The sequence below is a fragment of the Rattus norvegicus genome, chromosome 15 (assembly GCF_021556685.1).
Source record: "Rattus norvegicus strain SHRSP/BbbUtx chromosome 15, alternate assembly SHRSP_T2T, whole genome shotgun sequence".
Taxonomy (NCBI): Eukaryota; Metazoa; Chordata; class Mammalia; order Rodentia; family Muridae; genus Rattus; species Rattus norvegicus.
The window spans coordinates 34,284,756-34,310,281 of record NC_141548.1 but is presented as its reverse complement, the minus strand read 5'-3'; the positions used below and the strand labels follow the sequence as shown (position 1 = coordinate 34,310,281).

Here is a 25,526-nt window from a genome sequence, read left to right as displayed (position 1 = left end):
TCAACCATTTCTAATCAAGAAAATCAAATTCAAGTAGCCGGACCTTCTAAAGTTACCATGCCTTCTAAAGACAAATGACAGGGCACTTGGTAAGGGCAGGTAACACCTCCATGATTTACTTCCTAACGGTTCAGATGGTGATGCACATTTCCCTGTGGAAATAACATGCACGTTCCTACCGATCACTTTTGCACGATACCAAATTCCATCTTCAAATTTAGCTACACAGGCTTGATTCTGAAGAGGACAAAGGATTTCCAGATTTTCTCCATCTTCACCTTTATAGAATTCCTCAATTGTTTTTAAAAGAGATAAAAAGTCCAGGTTCTCCATCTGAGGAAGAAAGGGACATGACACTGTAGCTTAATAGAAAATGGAAGTTCGAATGTTGAATTTATTATAAATACTGCTCAGAAATTCATAAACATTAAAAAGCTGATACTAGATATAGATTAATTGGGTGTTATATAGGTTTATTTTGGACCTATTTCATTCAGAATCAGTATAAAATTAGTATGTGTAGATTTACACAAAACTAAAATCCCATTCAACGGGTAACTTACTGTACATTCATCTAGAGTATGTCTGTGTACACATATACTCTAAACTTTAGTGTTTAGAAAACATAGTCATTCTATATATAAAGTGTAAAGATTTATTCTTACTTTATGTGCATGGGTATGTGCTTGTATGTATGTCTGTCACCATGTGCAGGCATGATACCTATGGGGACAGAAGAGGGCATTAGACTCTCCTGGAATTAGTGTTCCAGATGGTTGTGGGCCACTATGGAGGTAGGTGCTGGAAAAGAAACCCAGGTCCTCTGGAAAGCAGCCAATGCTCTTAGCAACTGAGCCACCCCTCCAGCCCACTGAATGCACAATTTCATGACCACCATTCTCCCAACAGCTCTCATTTTGCTTCAGTAAATGTTTCAAAGTAATATTTAGTTTTCGCTAACTCATCGGAATGATTATGCAAGCCAAGATTATATTATTTTTCTGCTTCTATCTCTAGAATTCATAAGCTAACTGTAAGTTAGCACAGCCATCTTTTCAAAATAACCTTTTCAGAGTCGGAATTGGACAGATGGCTCAGTGGTTAAGAGTGCATTTGCTCTTGTAGAGGCCCCACGTTCTGTCCCAGCAATCATGTCAAGTGGCTCACAATCACCTCAACTTCCAGCCCCAGAAGGATCTATAGTCTCTGGCCTCCCCCATCACTTGTACTTACAAAATTAAAATAATAAAAAATGAATCTTAAAAAAATAAACCCTCTTCTGGACCAGTGAGATGGCTTGGTAGGCAGAGGTGCTGTCTGACAAGCCTGAAACCTTGCTGTCAACCTGAGTTTTCTGGAATCCACACGGTTGTGGGAGAGCACCAATTTTGGCAAGTTGTCCTCTGATATACACATGTGCACGATTACAGAACAAACCAAAACATCAAAGCCTCTTTTTCCACAGAATTTTCCACCTTCTGGGTTCATGTGGCCGCATCCTTATACCAACCCTGTGGAGCTGGACAGCTTGCAGAGGTCAGGTCTCAGGTTTTATCATGTGGCTTCCTGGACCCGTCTCGGGCTGTCTGCTGTGGTGAGCGAGCCATCTTGCCAGCACTCCTGTACTACTACTATTCCTCCTCTGAGCAGCGTGTACTTGCTGTACTTCCTGCAAAGTCACTACAGCCACAGGGTTGGTTATCCTGCAGCCAGCCCTGTTTTGCTAACCTTTTGCTGGTGATTTTGTGTGACTCACAATTCTCTAACACACTGGAAGATACAATACTGAAGAGAGAGACACTACCAGAACGCTAACATTAATGCATAATTGTGACTGTGACTCTGATGTCTCCTATCGAACAGCAGTATCTTTTCTTGTGCTCACTAATTAGTCTGATAGCTTTGATGTTACACATATCTACTTCCTTATCATTTACCTAGCAGTTTTAAAATAAATTGGTAATTCCCTCAAGCTAAAATGCAACAGGGTTGGTGTGCACCTGTAATCCCAGCACTCAGGAAGCAGAGGCAGGCAGATCTCTATGAGTTTGAGGCCAGCCTGGTCCATGTACTGAGTTCCAGGACAGCCAAGGACAAATAGCAAGATCTTGCCTCAAAGAAACAGAATTTCTTAACATTAAAGACTGGCATTTGGAGAACTAATCAAATGTCCTTTATTAGGGTAGAGGGAAGTAAAGGAACTTCAGAAACAATACGTTCAGATCATACCAAATAGCCTAAAGTTTAATAAATGAAACCTATTTTATTTAAGAATACAGTAAATTCACAAATCCCCTTTTCTTTGAAACAGGGTTGTCTTATAGTCCTGACCAACAACTCCAAGGAGGTTTCCTATGCATAGTACTGGGATTTTTGTTAAGACAGTTTATAGCTCTTAGAGGAATATTTTCATTCCAAGTGGCATAAATTCATTCAAATTATATATATCCCTGTACATATAAAATAACAAAAATATGTTTTCCTATGGTTTTTCCAAACAACCTTTCAATTGATAATATACCTACGACATCATCCCTATACCTAGTGTTCAGAGGACATTGTGTAAGAGGAATCAGAAATATTGTAAGAGACAGAGGACTTGGGTACCGGCCCTGACATAGTGCCTTCTAGTATATGAGGGGCAAGCTGCACTCATAAAATCTCACACATATAACACCACCAAGTGGACTTGGCAGGCTGTATTTTTGTGTGTAACAACAATTAAATAAGAAGAGGTCATGAATTTCAGAAGGCACGGGAGACCGAGGGATGAGTAGGAGTGGGAAGAGAGAGGAATGGAAATGGTATAAATATAATAATTATGAAGTTCTCAAAAAATATAATTAAAAATGTTAAAATGGTAAATGAACATTATGCATATCTACCAAAACATAAAGGCACTGGGAGAAAAAGAAATGCATGTCCTGTTTATTACAAAGTTATGAGCTTTCGTTAATCACTCAGGCAACCAGAAAGGATGGTGCTGTATTGGAGGTGACAGGCTCTGAAGCAACATGGCCCAGTGCAAGCCCGGATGTATGCACTCAGAGCCATTGGTTATCGAAAAGATGCTTTATCCATGTGGTCAGACTCCACCTAACAGAGGCAGTAGCATCTTTATCACAGCATTTGCGTGTGTCTAAGTGTTTTGCCTGCATGCATGCTTGTGTACCACTTGCATGTGTAATACCACGGAAGGCCAGAAGAGGGCATTAGATCCCATGGAAATGAAATTACAGGCAGCAGTGAGTCAACATGTGGGACCACCCAGTACTCTTAAACTCTGAGTTGTTCTTCAGCCCCAACCACAGTAGTTCTGTGACATTAGTGATCACTTCGCAGAGAGAATGTGGTTTATATATGAGCTAATTCATATAACACAGTGAGAGGCCAATGACAAGCCTGCTGTTATACTAGATCTCTAAACTACTTTATCAACCACACATTCAGTCTCAGTCTCAGAAGGCTTACTCCACTTTGAAGTTAGTAATAATGGTTCTTAGATACTAGCTTTGCTAATCTCTTGTCTACGAGGAAGCAAGAGACACTCGTACACAAGGACATACTTATCCTTTCTACCATTACTGACTAACTGGTAGAAGATTTTTATTTTGCCGTAAGTCTTGTGAACTTCCTTTTATAGCTACAGCTTCTAAGAAATTTAAATATACAGAAGACTTGACTAAGCTTTATTCATTATGCTACACATTTCCACATGAAACAATCTTTTAAAGAAAGTACACACTTACCAACTGAAGATAGAAGTCAGTAGGGCTGTTGATATGGCAAACCATGACTGAAACTTCTGTCATCTCTTCAGGCAAAGCGGGTGGGCGATAGCATAAAGCTGTATTGTTTTCACCGTGACTTCTCAGTGATTGTGACCTAAACCTAATTAAAAGCATAATAAGCTAACTCATTCTTATGAAGGTTTTAAGCTTGTGCAACACTGACTTATTTACCAAAGTATGCCATCTTCAATGTTTCTCTAACTTACAACTTGGTATGGTTTCTACCTAGGAGGCCAGGACGAATAGGAGCCCTGTAATAAACCCTCCAGTTTGTACCAGAGCACTCTGGAGCTGAAACTGGTCAGAGGTATGTATGTCATGGTTGCTGTGGACCATGGTAGTGCTGAGGGGAGACCAGTTGAATCTTTGTGGCCCTTTCTACTCTCAATGCTCTACCTTTACTTTTCTAAAGGAAACCGACGTGGGCCATTTCTGGAGTCACATAAGACTAGCTAGGACCTTCTGCTGTCTCCATAGCTACTTAAGTCACCTTAGGATCACTTAGTGATATGAACTCATTCCAAAGGCTACATAATGTAAGTCAGAAACAGCTAAATTACAATTCCTGGAACTGTAATAGCTTTTTATGAAACCTACAGGACTTCAAATATGTTTAGTAATTATACACATTTTCAAATTACCCTAATGTGTGTAGCATATGTGTGAAAATTAAGGTGCTCATGGCACATGAGTGGAGGTCACAGTTTAACCTCAGGTACAGGTCTTAGCTTTCCACCTTGTTTCACATAAGATTTCCTTTCCTCTTCCCTGTATGTCAGGCTAGCTGGCCTGTGGAGCTTCTCTAGGTTCTACTGCTTTTGCCTCCCACCCCACCCTAGGAGCAGTGAGGTTAGATGCTTGTGTTGTGAGGTTATTTTATTCTGGGTCTGGGCATCAGAATTCAGTCCCTTGAGTATGGGTGTGGCAAGCACTTTATCCACTGACCCATTTCCCTCAGTCTTCTATTTAAAGTTGCCATGACTTTTTATTTCTAAAAGCAAACTAAATTTAATTTTCATATACAACTATACTTAGATAACATGACAACAATGTTTTGAAACCACCAAGGACATGATAAAGCTCATTTATGATAATTTTTAGATTTTATGTGTATGAATGTTTTGTCTATATCCATGTGTATACAACACAATGCATGTCTGGTGTCCTCAGGCACCAGAAGAAAAGAGTCAGGTACCCTGGAATGTAGTTACAGATGGTTTTGAGCCACCATGTGGGTGCTGGCAACTGAACCAGGGTCTTCTATAAAAACAGCACACGTTCCTAACCACTGAGCAATCTCTCTAGCACAAGCCTATAATTTTTATCATCACCATTCACAACAAAGTGTCATATAGACAAGCCTGGCTTTGAACCTGCTATCCAGCCAAGGATGACCTTGTATTTCTAATCTTCCTGCCTTTCCCCCTGAGTACAAGGATTACGGGAATGTGCATGCCTGGTTCCAACCGTGCTAGGGGTTGAATCCAGGCTTTACACATGCCAGGCAGGCACTCTACAAGTGAGCTACATCCCCAGGCCAGATTCCATTATTTTTACAACTCTTCTTCTCACTGGGCAGTGGTGGCACACATCTTTTTTTTTTTTTTGGTTCTTTTTTTCGGAGCTGGGGACCGAACCCAGGGCCTTGCGCTTCCTAGGCAAGCGCTCTACCACTAAGCTAAATCCCCAACCCCGGTGGCACACATCTTTAACCCCAGAATTTGGGAGCAGAGTCAGGTAGATCTCTACATTTGGGGTCACTCTGGTCTATTGAGTGAGTTCCAGGACAACCAGGGCTACACAAAGAGAAACCCTGTCTCAAATACAAAATAAAAACAACAAAACCTCCAAATTCTCTTTTCCTATTTATAGCTATAGTCTTTCAAAAGAGATTTACTTTTACTCTGTATTTCTAAATATTTTTCCTGCATGTAAATATCCGTGCCACACGTGTGTCTGTTGTCTGAGGAGAATAGAGGGTGGCACTGGAAACCAAACTTGTGTTCTACAAGAACAACCAGTGCTCTAACTCCTGAGCCATCCTCCAGCCTGTAGAACTTCAATCTTGAATATTTAAGTTTAACAAGTTACTTACCTTGCTAGTTCCATAAAAACCAATGCATCTCTGAGAGACACAGGCATATCACTGCTGATTTTATTTGTTGGCGGTTTCTGCAGATCTACAATAAGGATATCATCTTCTTCTCCAAAAACTTTCATTAACACAGCCTTCTTATTTACCATTTTCAAAAATTCCACTTTTGCCTCCTTTTCCCAGCCCTCACTCTATGGGAAAAATAAAGTTTTAAAGTGGTTAGTACTTATAATTAGCTTTAATGTTAGTGTGTGTATATCAGCTGGCCTGCAACTTAAAGGCACTGAACCAGTCCTATGCATTTAGGAATGAGCTGAGGCCATAAACCAAGAGCAGTCTGTATATGTTCAATGTAGGCATGCTACAATATATGGATGCAACCTTAAGATACCTGTAAGCTTGTCACTCTAGAAGAGCATGAAAATTGAAATGGCTCAGTGGTGTGGATGGAACGCTTGCTGCTCTTACAATTGGGGTAAGATTCTTAGCACCCAGATGGTGGGTCATAACCATTTGTAACTCTAGTTCCAGGGGGCTCTGGCACCTTCACAGACATCAGGTACATGCTTACTGACATGGAGGCAAAACATTCATACATATTATATAAGGTAAGGACATCTAAAAATTATATATATATGTATATATGTGTGTGTATATGTATGTATATATGTGTGTGTATCTATGTTTTCCAAGACAGTTCTATTCACTGTAGAACAGTCCTGGCTGTCCTGGAACTCGATTTGTAGACTAGGCTGGCCTTGAATTCATAGCAATCTACTTGCCTTTGCCTCCCAAGTGCTAGGATTAAAGATGTACATTACCACACCTGGCTAAAAACGAGTATTAATGAAAATTATAATGACTTAAAAGTATGTTGCATATGACTTTTCCACTTAAATTACAGAATTTCAAAAGGCAATTCTGAATGTATACTTTAAGACTACAATACTGTCCCAGTACAACAGAAACTAAATAATGGACACAAAAGAGATAGAATTTGGTGCTGGGGATGTAGCTCAGTTCGCAGTATAATGCGGACCACATTAACCAGGAGTGCTCATGTCTCCATCCTGATTAGTGTCGTCTACGTGACACACCCTAGTCTTCAGTTCAGGTTACCTGAACAGGTCGGTCTGAGAGCATGCGTATAAATATTGTCTTGGTTTTTAATTACTGCAGGAGGACCAAATGCTGTGGTCAGCACTGCTGCCAGGCGGGTGGTCCTGGGCTGCTCAGGAGAGTTGGCGAACCCTGAGCCTGTGAGGGAACCAGCTAGCAAAGAGCATCAGCACCGTCCGTCCGGCTCCGGCCTCAGGCTCTCCCTGGCCTGAGTGAGTTCTCTAGTCAGAGGTAATGCTGACTGAAGAGCAAGCAGGCCTACATTCAGGTTCTGGCCTGGAGCTCCTCCCTGAATTCCCTCAATGACAACTGAGAACTGGAAGTACAAGACAAAGAAACCCTTTTGGCCAGTGTTTTACTACAGCAACAGAGATCAATCAAACTAGGACAAACTCTATAACCCTAGTTTCAGAAGGTAGAGGCAGAAGTCATACTGGCTAATTGGGGTCAGTGTAGGCCACATGAAATTCTATTTCAAACAAAACAAACAAACAAACAAACAAACAAACCCCAAAAAAACCAAAACCCAAAACCAAAACAGTTGTCTGATGTGTTGCTCGACACTGAACTCGGGTTCTCGGCAAGTGCTTTAACCACTGGGCCATCGTCCAGCCTCGCTTACTTAAAGAGTCCGTTCGTCTGTTCTGCCCACCATCTGTCCCTATCTACAGTGCAGCAGAAGAGAGCTGCTAAGTGCTGTGAATGGTGACAAACAAAAGCACCCGCTCCTGCTTTCACAGACCTCCTAACACAGCAATCTCACCTAGACTGCATATATGATTCTAGTCCCCTAGCACTTCTTGGTGAAAAGATTCATAATTCTAAAACATGAGCCATGAATAAAATACAGAGAAGGGGGATATATAGAAATAGATGCCACCCCATTTTCTAACTGATTACTTTCTACAAAATTGACTCTAAAATGTGGTATTTTGCTTGAATATTTATTATGTTCATATGAACTTTCTTGAACTCAAATGTTCATTACAAACATTTTCACTTACAGAAGCTGAGGCTTATGGCACCTTTTATTGGCACTAATAGTTTATAAACAGAATGTGTTTGTCAAGATTAACTGGTTCTGTTAATCAGACAAACTCAGCGACTTCACTGGCAACACAACTGACACTCCAAGGCCTTCGGGGGAGAATGGCTCTCTATCTCACTTACTGAATTGTATGGAACGATGTCTTTCAAGGAGCACAGGTGTGCTAAATGTGGGATGTCTTTCAACAGTTCTTCACTATATGGTTCCGACTTCCTTACAAGCAGACAGAAGTCACTTAGTGTAATATGCTGCTCACCAACATGCTCTGGTCCCACATGTGTGTCACCAACTCTAGGAAAAAGTAATATTGAGAACAATGCTTTACTGGGTGTGAGCATGCATGCTTTTAATCTCAGAGCAAGGAGGCAGAGGGGCAGAGGGGCAGAGGGGCAGAGGGAGATGTTGATGGATCTGTGCTGGTCTGAAGCCAACCTGGTCTATATAGTCAGTTTCAGGTCAGCCAGGGCTGCATAGAAAGACCTCATGTCAAGAAAGATAAAAAACTAATATTTCTATCTTTGAATTCCTTTTATTATTTACAAGGTATATATGTTTACGGATAACTACCTTGTTAAATCTTGTAGAAATATAGATTTTAAATTTAATACTTTTTATTAATAATTTTATTAATCCATAAGCAGACAGTCTTACTACATAGAAGTAAACCTTGGCTGACTTTATTTAAACTTTCACAAACTCACTTAGTTTGAACTTAACAAGGATAATGCATATACTCAGAAAGCTGTGATCATTAATAAAGTAACCATGTGACAGACAATAATGGCTCTCAATACAAAATCGTTTCAGCTTCTTTTTCCAAAACTTGAAACAGAGTTTTGGATACCTATAGAGAGTCAGACAGCATGACACTTAAGCATCCTTTAATAAATTTATATCAGCAAGATTAAAAAATTTACCCAATAACTAATAGCTAAATATTAGTAGTACCTTATTTAAAACCGTCAGCTACATTTGCCCCTGCTCTGAAACAACGTAAGATGTGCAATCTAGAGCACAGCAAAACCTCTTTTCCAAGTTTATCTTCTAGTAATACTGATAAAGGACAACATTTAACTTAATTTGTAAGGCAAATATACAACAGTAGAGCAGAGGCCTTAGAAGGGAAGGATGGTAGCTCTTCAACTATTAGTCACCTCCTTCCTTCCTTTAATCCTCTTTCCCATAAATGTTTCTAAGCAGGCCAAGAACACAACAGTCACAAAGATTCATACCCCGTGATGATCAGGACTTCAGAATTTCCAAAATCTACCATGAATATCTGTATTAGTGAAATTTCACAGACTGAGAATTTGGTTGGACTACATGGTTTTCTAACATTTTTGGTTTTTGTTGGAATTATTTCAGTGATAATTCCTCGACACCACATTCTATTCTTAATACTGTTGACAAATATTCTTGCACCTACATAATGAGAGAGACAAATCATTAGCATTTATGAATAAAGAATCCAGTAAAGCTCTAGCTTAAAATATGTATCTTAGTTTTCCAACTAAGAAATTGTATTTCATTGATATACTAATTATACAGTACTGTCAAGTGCTGCGAAAATAAAAGGCAATATATTGTGGCAGTTTCTTTACTTCAAAAACTTAAAAGCTAATTGAGAGGCTAAAAACATAAAGTATAAGCTGTTACTCAGTGAGGAGCTTTGCTTCACAAACCACATTAGCACAGGCAAATGAGATTGTCTTGCCATCACGAAATAAAGGATGGTCTTTCACAGATCACTAGATCACTGTTAACTTACACGATGCATCCATTCTCTTGGTAAATATGAGTTAGAATTAAGATACAATGAGTAGTAGTATATAAAAATTCCAAAATTAATTAACAGTGCAATTTAGAAAAAGAGAGGATAAACTAAGGACTTAGTTCAAATTAATGCCCATGAAAAAAGATTAAGAAGCCTGAATATGAACATATCCTATGAGCTGTCAATGTTCTTAGCCTTTTGTACTCAAACACACTTGTTCTCCACAATAATACTATAGACTTGTTTTTGTTGTTAGTGGTTTTTTTTTTTTTTCCTGGAGCTGAGGCCAAACCCAGGGCCTTGCGCTTGCTAGTGTAATGCTCTATCACTGAGTTAAATCCCTAACCCCTGTTGTTAGTGTTTTGAGACAAGGTCTCACTATATAGTTCTGGCTGTCCTGGAACTATGTAGACCAGGCTGGCCTCCAACTCTCACAGAGATCTGTCTGCCTCTACCTCCTCAGTCCTGGGATGTAAAGTACATGCCACTACACCTGACATGGAGCTGGTTCTTTTGCTGTAGGAAATTGAGATATGTGGCTCAGAAAATGGTATGTCAAATGTGTCATTTTGGCATACTAAGCAAAATGAACTGCCAGGCCCAAGACCTTTCTAATCCTCCCTGGGATTTTCCCTTGAGCAAAACTGAGGTCAACCTCCCCAAAGCTCCTTATCTAAGAGAACTTCCAAAAGAACAGGACTCTCTTAAACTCCCTAACAATTGTCAGAAAACCAGAAAAAAATTAATCATCAGAAAAAAAGACAGTAAGAAAGTCACCACACAGCTGAAACATGTGCTTCATCTGTTCTGAGGTCAGAGATTACCTGAAGGCTGTCACTGCATAAGACACACTTTGTTTGCAATAATTTACTACTGGCTCTAGCTTCCTTCTCTTCTACCCTGGTTCTTTCTTCTCTACAGCACGGTTAGGCTTCAACCATCTAGCCTTTTCTTTGCATTTCATACTTTCTATAGCTCCTATGTATACTAATATACTAATATATTTCTTCTTCTCTCTTGTAAAGCCTGTCATGTTATAGAACACTGGCTGTGGTCTGGATGATGGGCAGGAAAGGGTTAATGTCTTGCCTGTGTCAACAGAACAAAGAGAGGCTGCAAGTCTAGCTCAAACCACAGTGAGTCAGAGAACTGCAGTAAGCTAGAACCTGTCCTCTCAACATACTTCATTCTGAAGAGGGTGCTTTGGGCTTTGTTATTTGAAAAGTAATTTACTCCATAATGGAGTTGTTATACTCCAAACATGTATTAACATTGATTTTAATAGTTAGCTAACCTGCCTAAATAATTTATGTTAAAGAATTCCAAAATGTTCGCATGAATATTATACAAAGAAAAAAATCTTTTAGCAAGTCTATACAGCTTGGCCAATGGTCAAATATTACAGTTCTTAAACAACGGCTCTGCGCGGTCCAGAGGAAGCCTCACCCAGCTCCAGAGTGTCGGAGGGATCGAGGTGCAAGCTCTTACTGCACACCTGCTTCATCTTCTTCTCCAACATGGCTGCATCTTTTATTTGTGAATATTTTCGCACATAGAAGTGGCAAGGATGTGTGACATGACTTACAAAAACTAGCTCTGGACAACCTGGGCAAGAATTCATATTTAAAGCACATTATTAAAACATGACATAGAAAAAACCATAAAAGGTAAGCAATTATAATTTCTAAAAAAAAAAAACAAACCCCAAACCTCAAAACACCAAAACCAAAACAAACAAAAACCCAGTAACAAAAACAAACCAGTCATGCTAAAATGAGTTTCTAAACTCATTAAGCCTCAGGAAGAGTTAACCACCCTTAAAGGCCCACAAAACAAATGGATGGCCTTTGTATGAGTGAGTGTTGCCAAGGTGACACCCTGGCTGTTATGCAAGCACCTTAGGCAAATGTTCTACCACTGAACCACACTGCCTCCTTTATGAACTCTTTAGCAACAAGAACTGAAAATACTTTGTCTAATTTGAGAAATATTTTCTATAGTTGGAACTCAAGTTCATGAGAGGTTTCAAAATCACAGAACATGTTATATAACACAGGAAATCTAGGAAGGGATCCATTATGTCTAATACAGTAATGCAGCAATTCTAGTAAGAGAAAGGAAAAAAAACCAGTAATCCAAACAACTAGAAAAAGAACCATGAATAACTGCACACCTTCCTCAAAAATGACCTTATGTGCAAATGCACCTGTGGTGGTTTGAATGAGAATACCCCCATATGCTTATATATTTGAATGCTTGGTCCCAAGTTGGTAGAACTATTTGGGAAGAATTAGGAGGTGTGGCTTTGTTGAAGGGGCTATGTCAGTAGGGGTGGGTTTTGAGGTTTCAAAGGTCCATGCCATCCCTATTATGCTCTCTCTGTTTCATAGTTATGTTTCCAGTTACCAGCTACTGTTCCAGTGCCAGGCCTGCCTGTGCCATGCTCTCTACCATGATAGTCATGGATTCCAATGCTTTGAAACTATTAAGTCCCAAATAAACTCTTCTGTAAGTGGTATTGGCCAGGGGGTCTTATAACAGACACCGTAATATTTTTTTTTTTTTTTTTATTAACTTGAGTATTTCTTATATACATTTCGAGTGTTATTCCCTTTCCCGGTTTCCGGGCAAACATCCCCCTCCCCCCTCCCCTTCCTTATGGGTGTTCCCCTCCCAACCCTCCCCCCATTGCCGCCCTCCCCCCATAGACTAGTTCACTGGGGGTTCAGTCTTAGCAGGACCCAGGGCTTCCCCTTCCACTGGTGCTCTTACTAGGATATTCATTGCTACCTATGGGGTCAGAGTCCAGGGTCAGTCCATGTATAGTCTTTAGGTAGTGGCTTAGTCCCTGGAAGCTCTGGTTGCTTGGCATTGTTGTACTTTTGGGGTCTCGAGCCCCTTCAAGCTCTTCCAGTTCTTTCTCTGATTCCTTCAATAGGGGACCTATTCTCAGTTCAGTGGTTTGCTGCTGGCATTCGCCTCTATATTTGCTGTATTCTGGCTGTGTCTCTCAGGAGCGATCTACATCCGGCTCCTGTCGGTCTGCACTTCTTTGCTTCATCCATCTTGTCTAATTGGGTGGCTGTATATGTATGGGCCACCTGTGAGGCAGGCTCTGAATGGGTGTTCCTTCAGTCTCTGTTTTAATCTTTGCCTCTCCCTTCCCTGCCAAGGGTATTCTTTTTCCTCATTTAAAGAAGGAGTGAAGCATTCACATTTTGATCATCCGTCTTGAGTTTCGTTTGTTCTAGGGATCTAGGGTAATTCAAGCATTTGGGCTAATAGCCACTTATCAATGAGTGCATACCATGTATGTCTTTCTGTGATTGGGTTAGCTCACTCAGGATGATATTTTCCAGTTCCAACCATTTGCCTACGAATTTCATAAACTCGTTGTTTTTGATAGCTGAGTAATATTCCATTGTGTATATGTACCACATTTTCTGTATCCATTCCTCTGTTGAAGGGCATCTGGGTTCTTTCCAGTTTCTGGCTATTATAAATAAGGCTGCGATGAACATAGTGGAGCACGTGTCTCTTTTATATGTTGAGACATCTTTTGGGTATATGCCCAAGAGAGGTATAGCTTGATCCTCAGGCAGTTCAATGTCCAATTTTCTGAGGAACCTCCAGACTGATTTCCAGAATGGTTTTACCAGTCTGCAATCCCACCAACAGTGGAGGAGTGTTCCTCTTTCTCCGCATCCTCGCCAGCATCTGCTGTCACCTGAGTTTTTGATCTTAGCCATTCTCACTGGTGTGAGGTGAAATCTCAGGGTTGTTTTGATTTGCATTTCCCTTATGACTAAAGATGTTGAACATTTCTTTAGGTGTTTCTCAGCCATTCGGCATTCCTCAGCTGTGAATTCTTTGTTTAGCTCTGAACCCCATTTTTTAATAGGGTTATTTGTTTCCCTGCGGTCTAACTTCTTGAGTTCTTTGTATATTTTGGAAATAAGGCCTCTATCTGTTGTAGGATTGGTAAAGATCTTTTCCCAATCTGTTGGTTGCCGTTTTGTCCTAACCACAGCAGACACCGTAATATTGATTGAATGCTTGGTCCCCAGTTGATAAAACTGTTTGGGGGAGAATTAGGAGATATGGCTTTGTTGAAGGAAGTAATCAAGACAGGCCTCAAGTCACCATTTAAAAGACAAACCAGCCTTCTGGTTTCTGCCTGTGCCCAGAGCTGAAAGCCAATCACCAGGAGCACTGACACACCTCAGAGCAGAGGTAAGACCAATTCTTCTGCTCCAGGCTACCCACCAGGTGTCCCACAAAGGCAGGAGAAGTCTGGGACAGGATGCTTCTGGTTTCTGCCTGACCAGGAGTCAAAGATGTAAGCATCACCAACAGAATACAAGAGAGAATCTCAGGGGCAGAGATTCCATAGAAATCATCAACACAACCGTCAAAGAAAATGTAAAATGCAAAAAGCTCCTAACCCAAAACATACAGGAAATCCAGGATTCAATGAGAAGATCAAACCTAAGGATAATAGGTATAGAAGAGAGTGAGGACCCCCAACTTAAAGGGACAGTAAATATCTTCAACAAAATTATAGAAGAAAATTTCCCTAACCTAAAGAAAGAGGTGCCCATAAACATACAAGAAGCCTACAGAACTCCAAACAGATTGGACCAGAAAAGAAATTCCTCCTGTCACATAATAGTCAAAACACTAAATGCACAAAATAAAGAAAGAATATTAAAAAGCAGTAAGAGAAAAAGGTTAAGTAACATATAAGGGCAGACCTATCAAAATTATACCAAACTTCTCACCAGAGACTATGAAAGCCAGAAGAACCTGGGGGCAGATGACATACAGACCCTAACAGAACACAAACGCCAGCCCAGGTTACTATATCCAGCAAAACTCTCAATTAACATAGATGGAGAAACCAAGATATTCCATAACAAAACCAAATTTACACAATATCTTTCTACAAATCCAGCACTACAAAGGATAATAGATGGAAAACTCCAACACAAAGAGGGAAACTACACCCTAAAAAAGCAAGAAAGTAATCTTGCAAGGACACCAAAAGAAGAGACACACACAAACATAATTCCTTCTCTAACAAAGAAAATAACAGGAAACAACAACCAATATTTCTTAATATCTCTTAACATCAATGGACTTGATTCCCCAATAAAAAGACACAGACTAACAGATACTGAAGGAGGATCCAGCATTTTGCTCATGCAGGAAACACACCTCAGTGACAGAGACAGACACTATCTCAGCGTAAAAGGCTGGAAAGCAATTTTACAAGCAAATGGTCCAAAGAAACAAGCTGAAGTAACCATTCTAATATGGAATAAAATCGATTTTCAACCAAAAGTTATCTAAAAAGATAAGGAAGGACACTTCATGTTCATCAAAGGAAAAATCCACCAAGATGAACTCTTAATCCTGAATATCGATGCTCCAAATGCAAGGGCACCTACATTCATAAAAGAAACCTTACTAAAGCTCAAAGCACACATTGCATCTAACACAATAATAGTGGGAGATTTCAACACTCCACTCTCATCAATGGACAGATCATGGAATCATTCTCATCAATGAACAGATCATGGAAACAGAAACAAAACAGAGACATTGAGAAACTGACAGATACTATGAGCCAAATGGATTAAACAGATTATTTATAAAACATTTCATCCTAAAACAAAAGAATATACCTTCTTCTCAGACCTCATGGTACCTTCCCCAAAACTGACCATATAATCAGTCACAAATCAGGCCTCAACAGATACAAGAAGATTGAAATAATCCCATGCATCCTATCAAATCACCACAGACTAAGGGTGGTCTTCAATAACAACAAAACCAACAGAAAGCCCAGATATACATGGAAGTTGAACAATTCTCTATTCAATGATAACTTATCAAGGAAGAAATAAAGAAGTTAAAGACTTTTTAGAATTTAATGCAAACATACCCAAACTTATGGGACACAATGAATGCAGTGCTAAGAGGAAAACTCATGGCTCTGAGTGCTTCCAAAGAGAAACTGGAGAGAGCATACACTAGCAGCTTGACAGCACACCTAAAAGCTCTAGAACAAAAAGAAGACAAGATACCCAAGAGGAGTACATGGCAGGAAATAATCAAACCCAGGGCTGAAATCAAACAAGTAGGAACAAAAAGGACTATACAAAGAATCAAAAAAAATTAGAAGCTGGTTCTTTTGAGAAAACCAACAAGATAGATAAACCCTTAGCCAGACTAACCAGAGGGCACAGAGAGTATATCCAAGTTAACAAAATCAGAAATGCAAAGGGAGACATAACAACAGAATCTGAGGAAATTAAAAAAATTATCAGATCCTAGTACAAAAGCCTGTATTCAATAAAACTGGAGAAATCTAGATAAAATGGAAAATTTTCTAGACAGATACCAGGTTCCAAAGTTAAACCAGGATCAGATAAACCATCTAAACAGTCCCATAACTCCTAAAGAAATAGAAGCAGTTATGAAAAGTCTCCCAACCAAAAAGAGTCCAGGTCCAGATGGGTTCAGTGCAGAATTCTATCAGACCTTCACTAAAGACCTCATACCAATACTGTCCAAACTATTCCACAAAATTGAAACAGATGGATCACTACCCAATTCCTTCTATAAAGCCACAAATATGCTTATAACTAAACCACACAAAGACCCAACAGAGAAAGAGAACTCAGACAAATTTCCCTTATGATCATTGATGCCAAAATACTCAATAAAATTCTCGCAAACCGAATCCACAAACACATCAAAATGATCATCTATCATGATCAAGTACACTTCATCTCAGGGATGCAGGGATATACGGAAATCCATCCACTATGTAAACAAACTCAAAGCATGACCACAGCGTTAGAAAGCATCTGACAAAATTCAACAACGCTTCATGTTAAAAGTCTTGAAAAGATCAGAAATTCAAGGCCCATACCTAAGCATAGCATAAGCAATATACAGCAAACCAGCAGCCAACATTAAACTAAATAAAGAGAAACTTAAGTAATCCCACTAAAATCAGGAACCAGATAAGGCTGCCCATTCTCTCCCTACTCCTACTTACTCAACAGACTGCTTGACGTCCTAGCCAGAGCAATCAGACAATGAAAGGAGGCCAAAGGGATACAAATTGGAAAGGAAGAAGTCAAATATCACTATTTGAAGATGATTTGTTAGCATACTTAAGTGACTCCAAAAATTCTACCAGAGAACTCCTAAACCTGATAAACAACTTCAACAAAGTGACTGGGTATAAAATTAACTCAAACAAATCAGTAGACTTCCTCTACTCAAAGGATAAACAGGCTGAGAAAGAAATTAGAGAAATGACACCCTTCATAATAATTACAAATAACATAAAATACTGTAGTGTGACTCTAACCAAGCAACTGAAAGATCTGTATGATAAGAACTTCAAGTCCCTGAAGAAAGAAATTGAAGAAGATGTATAGACCTCTCATACTCATGGATTGGCAGGATTAATATAGTAAAAATGGCCCTTTTACCAAAAGCAATCTACAGATTCAGTGCAAACCCCATTAAATATTCCAACACAATTCTTCATAGAGATAGAAAGAGCAATTTGCAAATTCATTTGGAATAACAAAAAACCAAGGATAGCGAAAACTATCCTCAACGATAAGAGAACTTCGGGGGGAATCACTATCCCTGAACTCAAGCAGTATTACAGAGCAATAGTGATAAAAAACTGCGTGGTATTGGTACAGAGACAGGCAGATAGATCAATGGAACAGAATGGAAGACCCAGAAATGAACCCACACACCTATGGTCACTTGATTTTTGACAAAGGAGCCAAAACCATCCAGTGGAAAAAAGACAGCATTTTCAACCAATGGTGCTGGTTCAACTGGAGGTCAGCATGTAGAAGAATGCAGATCGATCCATGCTTATCACCCTGTACAAAGCTTAAGTCCAAGTGGATCAAGGACCTCCACATCAAACCAGATACACTCAAACTAATAGAAGAAAATGTGGGGTAGAGCCTCAAACACATGGGCACTGGGGTATATTTCCTGAATAGAATACCAAATGGCTTATGCTCTTAGATCAAGAATCGACAAAAGAGATCTCATAAAATTGCAAAGCTTCTGTAAGGCAAAGAACACTATCATTAGCACAGAATGGAAACCAACAGATTGGGAAAAGATCCTTACCAATCCTACATCTGATAGAGGCCTTATATCCAAAATATACAAAGAACTCAAGAAGTTAGACCGCAGGGAGACAAATAACCCTATTAAAAAATGGGGTTCAGAACTAAACAAAGAATTCACAGCTGAGGAATGCAGAATGGCTGAGAAACACCTAAAGAAATGTTCAACATCTTTAGTCATCAAATCAAAACAACCCTGAGATTCCACCTCACGCCAGTCAGAATGGCTAAGGTCAAAAACTCAGGTGACAGCAGATGCTGGCGAGGATGTGGAGAAAGAGGAACACTCCTCCATTGTTGGTGGGATTGCAGACTGGTACAACCACTCTGGAAATCAGTCTGGAGGTTCCTCAGAAAATTGGACATTGAACTACCTGAGGACCCAGCTATACCTCCCTTGGGCATATACCCAAAAGATGCCCCAACATATAAAAAAGACACGTGCTCTACTATGTTCATAGCAGCCTTATTTATAATAGCCAGAAGCTGGAAAGAACCCAGATGCCCTTCAACAGAGGAAGGAATACAGAAAATGTGGTACATCTACACAATGGAATATTACTCAGCTATCAAAAACAATGACTTTATGAAATTCATAGGCAAATGGATGGAACTGGAAAATATCATCCTGAGTGAGGTAACCCAATCACAGAAAAACACACATGTTATGCACTCAAATAAGTGGGTATTAGCCCAAATGCTCGTACCCTAGATGCACAGAAAACATGAAACTCAAGAAGGATGACCAAAATGCAAATTCTTCACTCCTTCTTTAAAAGGGGAACAAGAATACCCTTCGCAGGGAATAGGGAGGCAAAGTTTAGAACAGAGGCAGAAGGAACACCCATTCAGTGCCCCACATGTGGCCCATACATATACAGCCACCAAACTAGAAGATGGATGAAGCAAAGAAGTGCAGGCCGACAGGGACCGGATGTAGGTCTCTCCTGAGAGACACACCCAGAATACAGCAAATACATAGGTGAATACCAGCAGCAAACCACTGAACTGAGAATGGGACCCCCGTTGAAGGAATCTTAGAAAGGACTGAAAGAGCTTGAAGGGACCTCATATGAGCTTGAGACCTCATATGAACAACAATGCTAACCAACCAGAGCTTCCAGGGACTAAGCCACTACCCAAAGACTATATATACATGGACTGACCTTGGGCTCCAACCTCATAGGTAGCAATGAATAGCCTAGTAAGAGAACCAGTGGAAGGGGAAGCTCTTGGTCCTGCCAAGACTGAACCCCCAGTGAACATGATTGTTGGGGGGAGGGCGATAATGGGGGGAGGATGGAGAGGGGAACACCCATAGAAAAGGGGAGGGGGAGGGGCTTGGAGGATGTTGACCCGGAAACCAGGAAAGGGAATAACAATTGAAATGTAAATAAGAAATACCCAAGTTAATAAAGATTAAAAAAAAAAAAGAATTCTCAGCTGAGGAATAGTGAATGGTTGAGAAGCACCTAAAGAAATGTTCAACATCGTTAGTCATCAGGGAAATGCAAATCAAAACAACCCTAAGATTCCACCTCACGCCAGTCAGAATGGCTAAGATCAAAAACTCAGGAGACAGCAGATATTGGCAAGGATGTAGGGGAAAGGAACTCTCCTCCCTTGTTGGTGGGATTACAAGTTGGTACAACCACTCTGGAAATCAATCTGGAGGTTCCTCAGAAAATTAGCCATTGTACTACCTGGCAACTCAGCTATACCATCCAAAAGATGCTCCAACCGATAACAAGGACACATGCTCTACCATGTTCATAGCAGCCTTATTTATAATAGCCAGAAACTGGAAACAAACCAGATGTCTTTCAACAGAGGAGTGGATACAGAAAATGTGGTACATCTACACAATGGAGTACTACTCAGCTATTAAAAACAATAACCTCATGAAATTCATAGGCAAATGGATGGAACTAGAAAATATCCTGAGTGAGGTAACCCAATCACAGAAAAAAACACATGGTATGTATTCACTGATAAGAGGATATTAGCCCAAAAGCTAGATAATCCATAGACCACATGAAGCTCAAGAAGAAGAACTACGAAAGAGTGGATTCTTCAGTCCTTAAAAGGGGGAACAAAAATATTCATAGGAGGGGATATGGAGACAAAGTTTGGAGCAAAGACTAAAGGAAAGGCCATTCAGATTCTGTCCCACCTGGGGGATCCATCCATATATATACAGCCACCAAAACTAGATAATATTGATGAAACCAAGAAGTGCATGTTGACAGGAGCCTAATACAGCTGTCTCCTCAGAGGCTCAACCAGAGCATGACAAATACAGAGGTGAATGCTAGCAGCAAACCACTGAGCTGAGAATTGGGTCCCTTTTGGAGGAGTTAAGAGAAAGGATTGAAGGAGCTGAAGGGGCTTGCAAACCCACAAGAACAACAATACCAACCAACCAGAGCTCCCAGGGACTAAACCACCAACCAAAGAGTACACATGGAAGGACCCATGGCTCCAGCTGCATATGTAGCAGAGGATGACCTTGTTGTGCACCAATGGGAGGAGAAGCCCTTGGTACTGCCAAGCCTGGAACCCCCCTTCTCCAGTGTAGGGAATGTCAGGGCAGTAAGGTGGGAAGTGGGGTGCTTGGGGAGGGCGAACACCCTTATAGAAGCAGGGGGAGGGGGATGGGATAAAGGGCGTATGGACAAGAAACTGGGAAAGGGAATTTGAAATGAAAATAAAAATATCCAATAAAAAAAAGAAGGAATAAAAATAAAAAGACAAATTAGTTGTCTGGATTACAGAACATCTGGCTATTCTGTTGTCTCCAAAGAAAATCATCATACTGAAAAATACACCCACAGATCAAGAGTTAAGTGAATAGAAATTAAATTGATATAGCTATTCAAGACAAAAGTACTTAAGAGAAAGACCACTACACAGCAATAAAAGAAACAATAATACATTAAGAAGATATGTCAATATTAATAACACATTAAGATTAACAATTATAAATATATGTATAGTAAATGTTGGGACTTCTCTCACAATACAAGCATTAAACGGCATGGAAAACTAAGCAGCGACTGATATAACAATAGTGGATAAATTCAACACAGTTTTATTTAAGCTAAAAATCAATAAAGAAACAAAAGCTAAACTATATCATGCAGCAGTTAGACTTATCACTCTCTACAGAATACTCCATTTAATAAGGGGATAAAATAAGACCGGAAGAAGAAGAAGTCAATGCTTCTTTATTTTCACATGATATGGAAGTAACACAAGTGACTGGTAAATTCCCACCAGGCATCTTCTACAGTTGACAAACACTTTCAGCAAAGCAGCTGGATGCACAATTACCTCAGAAATTGGTAGCCCTTCTCCACACAAATGACAAACAGACCAAGAAGGAAATCAGGGAGGCAACACCTTTCACAATACCCTCAAATAATATAAAGTATTTTTGGGTAACTCTAAGCAAGCAAGTGAAAGAATTATACAATAAAAACTTCAAGTCTCTGAAGGAAGAAATTAAAAAAGATATCAGTTGGATGCTATGATTAACATTGTAAAAATGGCTATCCTACTAAAAGCAATCTGTTGATTCAATGCAATCCTCATTAAAATTCCAACGTAATTCTTTACAGTTCTTTAAAGGACAATTTTCAGCTTCGTATGGAAAACAAACAACGAACAAACAAAAACCACACAACCCTAGGATAGCTAAAACAATCCTAAATAATAAAAGAGCTGCTGGAGGTTTCAGTCCTGATTTCAAATCTACTACGAAGCTATTGTAATAAAAAACACAGGCGTTGGCATAAAAAGATACGCGGATCAATGGAATAAAATTAAGACAAAGGCACAAATATTCGTGTGTATTAACACCTGATTTTTGATAAAGAATCAGAAATACACAATGGAAAAGAAAGATAGTATCTTCAATGAATGGTGCTGGTCAAACTGGATGTCTACATCAAGAATGAAGATATATCCATACTTATTACCATGCACAAAACTCAACGACCAATGGATCAAAAGACTTTAATAGAAAACTATCCACTGAACCTGGTACAAGAAAAAGTGGGGACTAGTCTTGAATGCATTGGCACAGGAGACAACTTCCTGAACAGAACATCAATAGCTAAGGCACTAAGATCACATGAAATTGAAAAGCTTCTCTAAGTCAAAGGACATCATCATTCAGACAAAGTGGCAGTCTACAGAATAGGGAAAGATTTTTTTACTAACCCTACATCAGGTAGAGAACTAAGATTCAAAATATATAAAGAACTCAAGAAACTAGACATCAAAAAACCAAAAATCTATTTAAAAATGGGGTATAGATCTAAACAGGGAATTCGAAAATTCAAATGGCTGAGAAACAAAGAAATACTCAGCATCCTTAGCCACTAGGGAAATGCAAATCACGACTGCATTCATCTTATACCTGTCAGAACAGTTAAAACCACAACACACTGACAGCTCATGCTGGCAAGGATGTGAATAAGGAGAAGTCACCCAGTGGTAGTGGGAGTGCAAGTCTGTGTAGTCAGCATGGAAATCAGTATAGCGGTTCCTCAGAAAATTGGGAGTTGCTCTACCTCAAGATCTAGCTATACTACTCTTGGGCATATACCCAAAGAATGTGTCATCCTACCAGAAGGACACTTGTTCACCCATGTTTACTGCTGCTCTATTTATAATAGTCAAAAACTGGAAACAACCTAGATGTCCATAAACAGAAGGATGTATAAAGATACATAAATATGGTACATTTGCACAGTGGAAAATTATTTGGGTATTAAAAGTGATATCATAAAAATTTCAGGCAAATAGATCAAACTAGAAAAAATCCTAAGGTAACCCAGCACCAGAAAGATTAATGTGGTCTGTATTTCCTTATATATGAGTATTAGCCATTAAATAAATGAAAATCAAGGGGACTGGGGAGGGATGAGAATGGGAGAATCAGGTGGGAAGGGGAAGGGAGGGAAGATAGGGCTGAGGGAGGAAATGCAGGGAGAGAAGCTAGAATCGAGGGTCATCTGAGGGATGGTATAGAAACCTAGTGCAGTGAAACCAAACTCCCTAAAATATATGAAGGCGATCCTCATGACGTCTCCAAATAATGGGAGAGACAACTGGCCATTTTTGTCACCAAACAAAGCTTCCAACATTGGGACTGGGTTACATCCAGTTGAGTTGTTGACCAGAGGGGTCCCATGGGAATCAATAAACAACCCAGGCTGTTGCCAAGACAATAGTGTGCTTCTTCACAAACTGACAGTAAGCCTCTACCTGAAGACCATGCCAACACAACTCATTGAACAAGGGATGATCAAGTTGGCCCATACATAGAACCTTCACCCAGTCTAGTGTCTGGTATGGAAGTGTAATCTGGAGACTACCAGAAGAGAAAGTAAAACACAAACACATCCACAAAACCTTTGAGCTACAATGCTCTCCTGTCTGCAAGCTATGCTAGAGCAATGGTGGCACAAAACTTATAGAAGAAACCAACATCTGATTTGACTGAAGGCCCACTTCAGAAGATAGAACCTATCCCCAACACTCACTGTGTGATCAAGAACTAGAGACTAGAGAGCCTAGAGACCTAGACTAAAACCAATTCCTACTAGTCTTAAAAAAAAGAAGAGCAAAATGACTCCTAATGACATTCTCTACACTCATAGATAAGCCTCTTACTCAGACATCATCAGAGAAACTTCCTGCTGCAGCAGATGGGAACAAATACAGAGACCCACAGCCAGACAATATGCATTAAGAGAGAGCGACCCATCTTGGAACACACAGGTCTAAGTGGGATGTCTCCATCAAACCCCTCTCCTCAGAGCCCAGGGAGCAAAATCCTCCAAATCACAGGAACTCACAAACTGAAGCAGCAAGCACAGGGTCTATGCAGGGGTCTCCTAGGTCCTTTGTGTATATATTATATTATAGCTTTCAGTTTAGTATTTTTATCAGTACTCCTAAGTGTGTGAATGAGTGGATCTCCAATTCTTGTGCCTTCTCTTGGGGCTCTTTTCCTTCTGCTGGGTTGCTCAGTCTAGTCTTGATGTGATGGTTTTTATTATGTCTTATATTTTATGTTCTGTTGTCACCTCTTAGAAGTCTAATCTTTTGTTATGAAAGACAGAAAGGGAGTGGGATCTGGATGGGAAGGGAGGTGGGAGAACTGTGAAGAGTAGAGGGAGGAGCAACAGTTATACTGTATGGGAAAAGAATCTATTTTTCAATAAAAAGGAAAAAAGGATTTTTAAAAGACAACTGAATGAGATACTGTGGAAAAACAGTTGTTTAGGAATGTGTTTTCTAAACTCCTGTGGTAAAGATGTATAGCTGTGGTAGAAGGGTACCAAACTATATTTCAATCTGGCAGCAGGGCTTGGCAAATGCTGTTCAAATGGTTCAGGCACACAACAAAATCCAAGGGCTAAAGGATCATGAAGGCTCTCATCAAGACTCCAGAGAGTTGACACCCGCGGATCCCGGCCCGCAGCAGCTCTCTGCTCCCAGACCCGGTGAGAGAGAGACCCAACCGCCTGGTCAGGTGGGCACTCCTGAGGCTGCAGAGCGGAAGAGACCACCAACACTGCTCACCCCTGCCCACATCCCTGGCCCAAGAGGAAACTGTATAAGGCCTCTGGGCTCCCGTGGGGGAGGGCCCAGGAGCGGCAGGACCCCTGCCAGAGACACCGCCGGACCCTGAAGGAAACAGACCGGATAAACAGTTCTCTGCACCCAAATCCCGTGGGAGGGAGAGCTAAACCTTCAGAGAGGCAGACAAGCCTGGGAAACCAGAAGAGACTGCTCCCTGCACACACATCTCGGACGCCAGAGGAAAAAGCCAAAGACCATCTGGAACCCTGGTGCACTGAAGCTCCCGGAAGGGGCGACACAGGTCTTCCTGGTTGCTGCCGCTGCAGAGAGCCCCTGGGCAGCACCCCACGAGCGAACCTGAGCCTCGGGACCACAGGTAAGACCAAATTTTCTGCTGCAAGAAAGCTGCCTGGTGAACTCAAGACACAGGCCCACAGGAACAGCTGAAGACCTGTAGAGAGGAAAAACTACACGCCCGAAAGCAGAACACTCTGTCCCCAGAACTGACTGAAAGAGAGGAAAACAGGTCTACAGCACTCCTGACACACAGGCTTATAGGACAGTCTAGCCACTGTCAGAAATAGCAGAACAAAGTAACACTAGAGATAATCTGATGGCGAGAGGCAAGCGCAGGAATCCAAGCAACAGAAACCAAGACTACATGACATCATCGGAGCCCAATTCTCCCACCAAAACAAACATGGAATATCCAAACACACCAGAAAAGCAAGATCTAGTTTCAAAATCATATTTGATCATGATGCTGGAGGACTTCAAGAAAGACATGAACACACTTAGGGAAACACAGGAAAACATTAATAAACAAGTAGAAGCCTACAGAGAGGAATCGCAAAAATCCCTGAAAGAATTCCAGGAAAACACAATCAAACAGTTGAAGGAATTAAAAATGGAAATAGAAGCA

General features: G+C 40.4%; 1 protein-coding gene across 1 annotated transcript in view; it reads right to left on the bottom strand.

Moving 5' to 3' along the window:
• Positions 1 to 25,526, bottom strand: part of Rnf17 (ring finger protein 17) — a 138,014-nt gene that overhangs the window by 50,152 nt on the left and 62,336 nt on the right. Inside the window, exons 12-17 of the mRNA NM_001191685.1 lie at positions 11,274 to 11,432; positions 9,286 to 9,475; positions 8,176 to 8,344; positions 5,887 to 6,077; positions 3,750 to 3,891; positions 180 to 333 (exon numbers count right to left, since the gene is read on the bottom strand). Of these exons, the coding sequence (NP_001178614.1) occupies positions 180 to 333; positions 3,750 to 3,891; positions 5,887 to 6,077; positions 8,176 to 8,344; positions 9,286 to 9,475; positions 11,274 to 11,432 (1,005 nt within the window). The remainder of the gene's footprint in view (positions 1 to 179; positions 334 to 3,749; positions 3,892 to 5,886; positions 6,078 to 8,175; positions 8,345 to 9,285; positions 9,476 to 11,273; positions 11,433 to 25,526) is intronic.